We start from the raw sequence: 10,997 nt of genomic DNA, 5'->3' as shown, positions 1-10,997 counted from the left end.
AGGTTATGACTTTGGAAGCTCTTTGCTATGCTCGGCTGGAATAGACTTGCATGACTCCTGTGTGTGTGAGGGAAGGGAGCATGAACAGCTGAAAGCAATAAATAAAATACAGTGAAAAATAATCCAACGTAGTAAAGCATCCAGAGTGGTTGAAACGCATGCCTGTAATCTGCATGGTTTTTTTTTAAAAAAAAAAATACCACTGATTAAAAACTTATGTGCTTGATTACAAAGTTCAGTAGTGCTGTTTGCATGTTCAGTTGAAGGAAAGCCGAAGTAATTGTTGCTTTGGGGAGCATTGCAGAGTCTTAAATAAAAATGATTTGGCATTTCAATGAATGTGGTGACCAGAAGGTTGTGTCAAACCAAACCAAAGTGAATACAGTGCTAAAAATAATACAGAAAGTAAAACAAAAACCAAAAGGAACATATAAACTTAATGTGGAACAAAAAATTAAGAGGGTTAAAGTAATTGCTGTGTGTATACATAAAATACCCAAGCTGTTTTATACAGCTATTGTTTTAAGCCTGTTTTTATTGTTTCATATTAAAAATACAGTTTATGTATTAATTTTTGTTTTAATTTCTGTACGCTTTTTAGCATTGTGTTCATTTTGGTTTCTCTCAGGCTTTTCGTGGCCTAATTCTTATTTGGGTTGGGTTTTTCCTCTTTGGACTTCCAACGAATATGTCAAACCCAGCTCTGTGTGCTTCAGAAAGACGTTATCTACCAAGTTGCAAATTTTAAGTTCTCAGTGATCATATTTTGTGGCCTATTAAGTGGTGGTGCTTTAACTCAAAAGGCATAAGAGCCCTTCTACATTAACCAATGGTTCATCTAGCCCAGCTTCTGGTTTCATGCTGTGGCCCACCTGTTCCCCTGGAGACCTAACAAACTGTTTCTGTCCCCAGCCTCCCCCATCCCTGTTTTAGAAACTTGGACATTTTGACAAGAATAATTCAGACTGCCTTTGCAGAGGACGCATTCACACATGGAAATTCTTACCACTCTTCCATTAAGATCAGGCATGGACCTGCTCTAAGAATACCCCAGGTCCAAACTTGCTTCTGCATGCCGTTGGAAGCTCCCCTCTCTTCTGTATGTGTCTAATCTCACACTCAGACACAACAGCTGTTGCTTCACTAACAAGCCTGTATCTGCATACGCCTTTGTGCATCAGCTGGCATAAAGGAGGCTTGGTATCTTGAGGTTGTCTGTGTGAAGAGTTACTCCCTTTTCACAACACCCTGCCTGCCTGCCTCTTCTGTGACTGCTACTTTTCATTCCTTCTGTGTATCACTTGGAGGATCTTTCCACCCACACAGAAGGCAGCCTTTGCACCTTGTACCACCCATCTTTTCTGGGTCGGGGCCTCTGAAGTTTACAGCTCTCTTTAGAAAGAATCATTCTCAAATTAATTTTTTTTAAAAACCTCGCCAGCACAACTGAGGCAACTTATCTGTTGTACAAAATAAGACGCTTCCTCTGCCCAGTGAAATGGGATTAACATATCCATGTATAATTTGAAACAAAGGTGGATCAACAGTAGGAGATGCCAAACTCTGCAGACACTATCATGATGGTGTTTTGCTTCCAGTATATAGTTTACTTTTGCTCCTAGATCCTGAGAATTGTAGGTGTTGATTGTAGCCACTTCAGGAATCCCCCCCAACCCCTTTCTTTGTAAATCATCTTACCGGAAACAAACAAGCAAGCTTATATCCTCAGTACTTGCCAGCAAGGCCTGTTCTGTACCAATCATTTGCATTAAATTCTCCAGGATTTTTTTTTTAAGTGAACTACATTGTTGCCTAATATAATGACAATTTAACTACATCTTTGAAATCCAAGTAGGTAAGAAATTATCTTGAGCTTTCTAGGGGAAAGAAGCCAGAATCAATGTTATTAGGCAATGATTTCCTGCAGGCTCCTGTGATTGAATAGTGCTCTTTTGCTCCCGTAGAAGTCTACTCCTCCATATCTTAAAGGAATAATCATCGTCATTAAGAAGTTGGTGTTGAAATCTAATCTCCATAAACTATTTCCCGTTAATACATATTAAGGCCAATATGAATGGCTGGCAGATTTACAGGGGTTCCGGTGAACGGTAACCCTTAGCCATAAAAATCTGATGGCTAATGGCCCTGCTTCGATACTCTCATTTGTATAGCCCGGCACATGAAAATCAGCTTCGCATTTTGCTCTCTGTGTGAGCTTGAGTTGGTCAACCTGCTTAAAGTTTGCTACTGAAGTGATCAAGTCCAGTCTTGGCTGAAAATCCCCCCTCGAAAGCAGCGTTAAGAACTTCGTCTAGGCAGCTCGTCATCACAAAATCCAGATCCTGCCGCACATTGGCTGCGATTTCCTCAAGGTCTTTTTCGTTTCTTTGGGGAATGATAATTCTCTTCAGCCCGGCTCTGTGTGCAGCTAGAACTTTATCCTTAATCCCACCAACCTGTTTTAAAGACAAGGAATGGAAGGGGAAAGGAAGCTGAGAGATTAGGTGGGAGGCTTTCAGCAAAGTTAACTTCCAAGTTTGGGTTATTCCTGTGTCAAAAATCTGCCCCATTGCCCCTGACTTGCTATAAATGCAACACACTACAGAAGAGGAGTGTCAAACATGTGACCTGAAGGCCAAATCAGGCAACTGGCTCTTGTCTGCTTCCTTCTGTACCTCAGCTTGCTTTACAAGGCTTACTCAATTGCATCGGAGCTACAGAGCAAAACCTCGATTTTCTCTATTGGTTGAGACTCCTCCTCCTCCTAGTCCCCTGGGGAAGGAAGGAAAGAGCCAGAGCTTCCTTTGCCCAGTTCCCTGGATCCCATGGGAGAAGTACAAAGAAAGCACCTTTAAGACCAACAAGTGCTAATGTTTTAAGGTTTGTTTTTAAAAATTCTTTAGTTGTTTGTGTCCTTGAAAAAGTTTATATCTCTGCTACCTAATCTTAAATAGGTACACACATGGCCCGGCCCGACATAACCCAGTCCAGCCCGACAAGGTCTCATTTACGTCCGATCCGGCCCTCATAACAAATGAGTCTGACACTCCTGCTACAGAACCTTCTGAGCACGAATATAGTGCAGGTATAAAATGCAGCTGAATGAGCACAATCATTTGTTTGGCGATACTTTTGAGTTTTCCTCACTTGCTGACAAGGCTGCAGAACCACCCATTTCAATCACATGCTATATACTTGGTTGGAAGCTGTTCCTGACAATACCTTGAGTAGCAATGCTGCATCTTGGGCCACTTGGCTTCCGTTTTGAAAGCAAGTTTCTAGCCCTCATTGCTACACACATACAGGAAAGGGAACTCGCATCTTTGGACCCTAATGTAATTCTGTATCTCTCTCCTGTAGCTAATATATCAGCCCTACCATTTTCTGGGTCCTTGGTCATGTTATTTCTGGCCTGAAAATTCCAGATCACGTCAATACCTTTTTATTATTAAATAGGAAAAAAACCCTATGAACCAAATTGATGACTGATAGTCTTAATTTGGGTATCCTGGTTAGAAATCTGCATTCCCAGAAACACAAAAAAACCTCTGACGTGTGTGGCTTTAACTGTATAATAACCTAAGCAGGATGAGATGGGTATAGCCTTTCTGAAGGATTTGGAAGAGGGAAGGGACAAAGATGCTACTCCTCTATCCCACTTATATTGGCTCCAGTATATCAAAAGACATGGAGGACCAAACTGGATGTGAAGAGGCAGTCATGCTCCTTGGGGCCCAAGCCTTGTCTATAAAAAGGAAGGGGCATGTGAGCGCAGCCAAAGCCTTCCCCTTGCCTGGCCTCCAACGGCTTTCCAACGTGGAAGCATTTTCTCCTAGTTTGAAATCAGCCGGGCTGTGGGTAAAGCGCAGTGAAGAAAGGCCTGCACAACTTGACACCGGTCATACTTGCACCACAGCCCATCATCAGGGCTTCTCAGACCATCTTCACAGGTTGTGTATGTCTCAGTTAGGATTTGTGGGACATCTCGAGGATGAAAAAGCAATAGGCATTTGTGATGCTGTTCTCACCACGCAAGACAAGACTTGGGGCCGCAGCATGTTGCTTCCTGGGTGAATGCGAAATTATACCTGGGTGTTCTGTTCAATCCGTAGTTTAAGCTTCTTTCTGTATGTTGTGCTTCTGTCACTCAGAGAAGAATCTCAAACATCTTCCCCATCAATCAATCCAAGTTTGAGAGTCCCCCATCCCCACATGATAGAACTTCCATGGTTTGGAAGATACTTCATGAACTCAGGAAGTTTAGACACTTCTCAATTTAACATTTTCAGTTCTTGATGGAGTAAAGACCTGGGATGTCACTGATCTGCCATCCACATGGAAGAGGAAGAAATCAGATAATTGTTTCCAAAAAGGGCTATTTCAAAGAAAGGCTCCAACTAATTATGTGTCCTGGGTTTTTTCTGTAGAACAAGGAACTTATTTGCATATTGGGCCACATCCTGACCATTTGCATATTAGGCCACACCTCTGACACCAAGCCAGCCAGAATTGCGTTCCTGCTCAAAAAATGCCCTGGATGTGTTCATGGTTTCAAATTAGGCCAGCTGAAACCCCGCCGCTGGAAGAAATCTCTTCTCTTCCAAACACCACCCATGGCAGATTACTAGCTTTCTAATGCAGAGCGGGGTTTGTTTTGAGTTGTTGTTTTTTTAAACATCAAGTGTGTGTGAACTATAGCAGAGGATTACAAGAGGCTGTCTAGGAATGAAATATAACAAGCCCGGCTATGTGGCTTACAATAAAGATTGGAATTAAAACTCTCATTGTGCGCAAGTGTGAGAAAGGCTCAACGATATAATTCTCTCCAAACAATACTTACTGGAAGAACCAGGCCTCTTAGTGTAATTTCTCCCGTCATGGCTACATCCGAACGCACCAGCCGCCCACTGAAAAGTGAAGCAAGGCAGGTTACTATGGTAACGCCAGCAGATGGTCCATCTTTTGTGACGGCTCCAGCTGGGAAGTGCAGATGGATGTCTGTGTTGTCAAGGAGATCAAAACTTCCAGAAGCTTTAAGAAAGAGAAAGGGAGGGGGGAGAGAATCAGTATGGAAAATCCAAACCTGCGGTGTTTCTGCATATACACAACACCACTCCTTACCATCCCCACCAGAGGATTTGAATTCCTAGCATTTGTTCCATTTGGCAGCGATGAATGTGAAAGGAAATTTGAGAGAAAGGGAAGAAAAACACCTGCACCGATAAGCTGTGGCAGTGAGCCTTAACTTCTTCAGATGTACTTCTGTAACAGCAGCATAAATACTCATGCATGGAAGAATAACATATAGGCTACATAACATACTGCCTAAGTGGCTATGGTGCTTCTAATGAAGAACAAAAGAGAAGCCATGTTGGATCAGGCCAATGGCCCATCCAGTCCAAGACTGTGTCACACAGTGGCCAAAAAAATCAAGCGCCATCAGGAGGTCCATCAGTGGGGCCAGGACACTAGAAACCCTACAGTGGCTCCACCCAAGCACCAAGAATACAGAGAATCACTACCCCAGACAGAGTTCCAACAAAATGCTGTGGCTAATAGCCACTGATGGACCTCTGCTCCATATGTTTATCTAATACCCTCTTGAAGCTTTTTATGCTTGCAGCCGCCACCACCACCTCCTGAAATAATTTCATTATTTCAGCATCCTTACAGGGCGGTGGGAGGCAGATGAGTATTGTCATCCCCACAAAGCACATGCAGGTCTTAGGCAGAGAGAGATGAATTTGCCATAAAGTGTTTACACAGTCTGGATGGGGGCAGGGGCGGGGGAGTGAACTGGAGAAAGTGACAAGGTTAGTGTGGCTTGTAAAAAACGCAGGAAGAATGCAATGTCTAAACATTTCCTCAGAGATAATAAAAAGCCAGCGATCAGTGGTGATGTTCATTCATTCTTTAAGATACGGAACAGAGCAGGCAGTTCTATTAGCTGCTTAATATTATGGCATTTTATAATCTGTTTTAAAAATTTATATGAATTCACCAAGCGGAGAGGAATCACAAACTCAAAATGCAACAGAGAACAATAAGCACAACACGGCAACTGCTGGTCGCACAAGGACTTGGTTGAGGCTTAGATGCCAGACAAGGTTTGTCATTATTATTATTTATTGCGTTTGATGAATGGCCCGAGCCCAGCTAATGCCCGGCTCTGGGCGATGTACAACATTTAAAAAATACATATATATAAAATCAGTTACATTGAAAAGATTACAAACCCTGATGGTGTCTTTTACAAACCCTGATGGTGTCTTTAAAGTGCTTTTATTCAGTCATCACATCACATCGGGGGTGGGGGGATCCCCCAAGAGGGGGTGGGGAGGAAAAGGTGCCGGCACGGCAACCATTGCTGTCCTCATGCAAAGGGCTTGGTGGAACATCTCTGCCTTACAGGCCCCGGGAAACTGTAAAAGCTCCCGCAGGGCCCTAATATCTTCTGGCAAGTCGGGGACAGGATTGAAAAAGTCCTGGTCCTTGTTGAGGACAGCCGGACCTCTTTGGGGCCAGGGATCACCAGCAGATTCCAACCAGTGGAGCGTAACGCCCTTCCGGGTTCATAGTGGAGGATGTGGTCATAGAATCATGGAAGGGACCTCCAGGGTCATCTAGCCCAACCCCCTGCACAATGCCGTAGATACATCGGCCCCAGACTGCTCAAGGTCTTCATTATGAGAATGAGACTGGGGGAAATTGAGGAAGCGTGCGCTACATTCTCATCCCTCCTCCCATGCCCAGGCGGCAGGCCAACTGGTTACTTTTGCTTCCGTGGCAAACCGTTTTGTGTATTTGCCCTGCAAACTGGGAACAAACCCTGGCTTGCAAGAGGAATGCAAGCCATAATCCTTTGTCTCAGATGAGCAGGCAAACTGTTTTTCTTCCCTAGGAAATCAGTTAATTGATTAGCTCACTGCTCACGAGAGGAGAAGGAAGAATCGCACAAAACTCCATGTAACGCCATATCACAGCTTGGTGTTCCGTCCCAACAAAGCCATACCATAGCCAAATGATTGTGAATATGTTCTGAGGATTAGAAACATGTACAAAACCACAACTGACTGGGGAAAGTACTGTGCAGCTATGAATTTCCTATGAGGAGTTTGCATTCGTTCTGGATTGTGTCAGAATGTGACATATCAATAGCGAATAAATGACAGCACATGGGTGTATGCTGATGTTAAGTGTTCTTCCTTCTGCATCATAGAATTTGAAGGGATCTCCCCAAGAGTCATCTAGTCCAACCCCCTGCACAATGCAGGAAATTCACAAACACTTCCCCCTAAATTCACAGGATCTGCATCGCTATCAGATGGCCATCCAGCTTCTGTTTAAAAACCTCCAAGGAAGGAGAGTCCACCACCTCCCAAGGAAGTCTGTTCTACTAAGGAACTGCTCTAACTGTCAGAAAGATCTTCCTAATGCTGAGCTGGAAACTCTTCTGATTTAATTTCAACCTGTTGGTTCTGGTCCTACTTTCTGGGGCCACACAAAACAATTCCACACCATCCTCTATAGGACAGCCCTTCAAGTACTTGAAGATGGTGATCATATCAGCTGCCTCCTCTCCAGGGTAAATGTGCCCAGCTCCCTCAACCTTTCCTCATAGGACTTGGTCTCCAGGCCCCTCACCATCTTTGTCGCTCTCCTCTGGACTCATTCCAGCTTGTCTATGTCCTTCTTAAAATGTGGTGCCCAAAACTGAACACAATACTCCAGGTGAGGACTTTCAGGGTGCTTTCTTTGGCTAGGGCAAACCAGACTAGCCTATCCAGACTAACCGGTGATGGAGATTTAAGAGTTGACCAGCCCTGCCCACCAGAAATGTATTTTGGCCCGCAACGTATTTGGTACGTATTCGATAAGTATCTGCTCCTGCAGTCTCAGGCAGGAGGCTGGAACAAGAGGTGTTTCAAGCGCCCTGTAAGTGATGCCCAAGGCTTCCTCGCATGCTCTCTGCTGATGGGTTCCCACGTACCGTTGGTCAGCTGGTATTTCTTTGCATTGCTGCGGAGCCAGCTGATGGCAAGATGGGCTGACTCCTTCATGACGTCACCCAGCTGCCCGGTCAAAGTCAGCTGACCCTCCCCGTCCATGCGGCTGGCTTCCACAAACATGATCTCACCCCCTAAGGGGGTCCAAGCCAGACCGATGGCAACGCCTGGTTGATTCAGTCGCTCAGAGACCTGAAAGGGAAGGGAGGCGACAAGTTTGCTGGGAGAGAAAACAAGTAATGAAAACCCCCCACTGCGATCATCTCAGAACACAGCGATATTCTCAAACCTCATTATCAGCACAAACTCTGCCTATTGGTAACCTAAGGATAGTTTTCCTGCTAAATTCAGTGGAATGGAAAGATCAGCATGGAGTTTCCAAATCCCATGTAAGAGAGCCCTTGGCCTGCTATGATGCATCTAGGAGACCTTAACGCAGGGGTGTCAAACTCATTTGTTGTGAGGGCTGGATCTGACATAAAGAAAAAGACTGCAGGTTTATACCCCACTCTTCTCTCTGAATCAGAGACTCAGAGCGGCTTACAATCTCCTATATCTTCTCCCCCCACAACAGACACCCTGTGAGGTGGGTGGGGCTGAGAGGGCTCTCATAGCAGCTGCCCTTTCAAGGACAACTCCTACGAGAGCTATGGCTGACTCAAGGCCATTCCAGCAGCTGTAAGTGGAGGAGTGGGGAATCAAATCCGGTTCTTCCAGATAAGAGTCCGCACACTTAACCACTACACCAAACTGGCTCTTGTCAGGCTGGGCCATGTGTGTCATAAAATGTAATGCCAGGCAGCAGAGATATAAACTTTGTAAAGGGCACAAAGATTTTTTCAAACTTAAAACATTAGCACATTTGCAATCTTTTAACAGTCTCTGATAACTGACACCGTTTGCTCTGAATTACTGCGTCAAAATCTGGAGACAATGTCTGTGCTGTAGAAATCCTGAGTATGCTGTTCAGGTATGTATCTGTAAGTTGCAAACCTACTTCTGATTTATTGACATTCATTACAGAAATCTCATGGTCAGTGCTCTATGCCCTAGGCTCCAAAAGGAAACATGAAATGGCTGGGAACCGTGAGCTTTTGTACATAAGTTGCTTTGTGTGCTGGTCAAGAACATGCGAAGCACCATGACACAGACTGAGGGCTATGTGCTTGTCTACAAAACTATAGTCTTCCCCAGAAAAATCACAGCAACTCCTGTGAGGCAGTGCAATAATATAGAGACAGCAATGTATAGTGGCCAGTATCAGCCTACTATCTAGGAAGCCTAGCTTCAAAATCCCCAATCTACAAAGGAAATGTGCTGAACACATACTCTCAGCTGAATCCATCTCACTGGCTTGTTGTTTCTCATCTGAACAATTTACACTGCTTTCCTACTGAGAAAGATTGGAACATGACGGCATGAATACATTGAAAATGAGGAAGAAATCCAGTTGCACCCAGGAGAGCACTGGCCAAATGAGCTTAACAAAAGACACACACACATACTGTACCCAGGCAGAAAGCTTTCACTTTGAATAAAACTGCGTTGATCTTAAAGGTGTTTTTTTTTTATTTCTTCCATGGGATTGAGGCAGCTGAGCCAAGCAGCCTCTGGCTCTTCCCCTTCCCTCTTCTTAAAGGGAGGAGGAGCCTCAGCCAATGGAGAAGCTTGGCTCTGTAACTCTGATTTGCGATTGAGAGAGCCTTGCACCTCCAGGTTCTCTCAATCGCACAGCACAGCTGCAGAGGCAAGCTCCTCCATTGACTGAGGCTCCTCCTCCTTTGAGGGAAAGAGAAAGAATGAAAAGCTGTTTTGCTCGGCTGCATTGTACAGGGAGGAATACAAAAAGTGCTGGGATGAAGGAAGAGGGAGAATGAAGCAGACAGTTCACATACAAGCCCCTTGGGGACCAGATCAGGCCCATGGGAGTATGCTTGGGCAGGTGGCTCTCAGCTTCTGTCTCTCATCAGCAGATGACAGTCATGGCCTTACTCATAGGACTTTTGAAACACAGAGCAACCACAACGGCAGAATTGTAAGCACTTTTAATCACACGAGCACATCCTCATTTTGTGGTTCTCATTTAATGTACTTAGAGCAGGGGTTAGCAACCAGGCAGTGAGTAGTATCATTATTTCATTATATATTACAATGTAGTAATGATAATAAGACGACACTGGACTTATATCCTGCCCTCCACTCCAGATTTCAGAGACTCAGAGCGGCTCACAATCTCCTTTACGTTCCTCCCCCACAACAGACACCCTGTGAGGTGGGTGAGGCTGAGAGGGCTCTCAGAGCAGCTGCCCTTTCAAGGACAATCTCTGCCAGAGCTATGGTTGACCCAAGGCCATTTCGGCAGCTGCAAGTGGAGAAGTGGGGAATCAAACCCGGTTCTCCCAGATAAGAATCCGCACACTTAACCACCACACCAAAATAAGAGAAATAAAGTGCACAGCTGTATTATCCCGAAAGCACTGCCCCCACCTCCCCTGTTCCGTGGGAAAATTGTCTTCCTCAAAACCGGTCCCTGGTGCCAAGAAGGATGGGGACTGCTGACTTAAGAGGAATATACACTGTGTCAGAACATGGCCCAGCTGGTAAAGAACACAAACCTCTGGAGTATGAGTGGTATCCAGATGGTGCTTGGCAGAGGTAAGGGCAAGAAAGGAAGCAGAACTCGGGAGGGGAAGCAAAAGGGGAACAGGACTCTGGAGGCCTCACAGTTCTCCTCTTATTTACATTTAATGTACTTATGTTTCCGTGGACAGAACATGACTTCAGCAAAACATCCTCAAGGCCTAGTATTCATTCCTCTTCAGTGGCAAAGCCCTGGAAAACAACCCTGAAATGAGATGTCCATCAGGTGACACTTCAGTTTTTCACGGCTAGTTACCAGCCCAGAACCATGACCTAATTCTCAGATGAATGCCTGTCACTAGCTGTACAAGTACCATGTAATAAGTCTATTTCAGCTATTTGCGAATGACA

The 10,997-nt window shown here is 44.8% G+C and overlaps 1 protein-coding gene across 1 annotated transcript in view; it reads right to left on the bottom strand.

Moving 5' to 3' along the window:
- Window positions 1-417: 417 nt before the first annotated feature.
- LONP2 (lon peptidase 2, peroxisomal) overlaps window positions 418-10,997 on the bottom strand; it is an 87,295-nt gene continuing 76,715 nt past the window's right edge. Inside the window, 3 exon segments of the mRNA XM_060253746.1 lie at window positions 418-2,456; window positions 4,841-5,031; window positions 7,991-8,198. Coding sequence (XP_060109729.1) covers window positions 2,235-2,456; window positions 4,841-5,031; window positions 7,991-8,198 — 621 coding nt within the window. The 3' untranslated portion in view covers window positions 418-2,234.

The sequence above is a fragment of the Heteronotia binoei genome, chromosome 14 (assembly GCF_032191835.1).
Source record: "Heteronotia binoei isolate CCM8104 ecotype False Entrance Well chromosome 14, APGP_CSIRO_Hbin_v1, whole genome shotgun sequence".
NCBI classification, from domain to species: Eukaryota; Metazoa; Chordata; class Lepidosauria; order Squamata; family Gekkonidae; genus Heteronotia; species Heteronotia binoei.
Note: the sequence above shows the minus strand (reverse complement) of the source record. Positions and strands in the feature narration are given on the sequence as shown.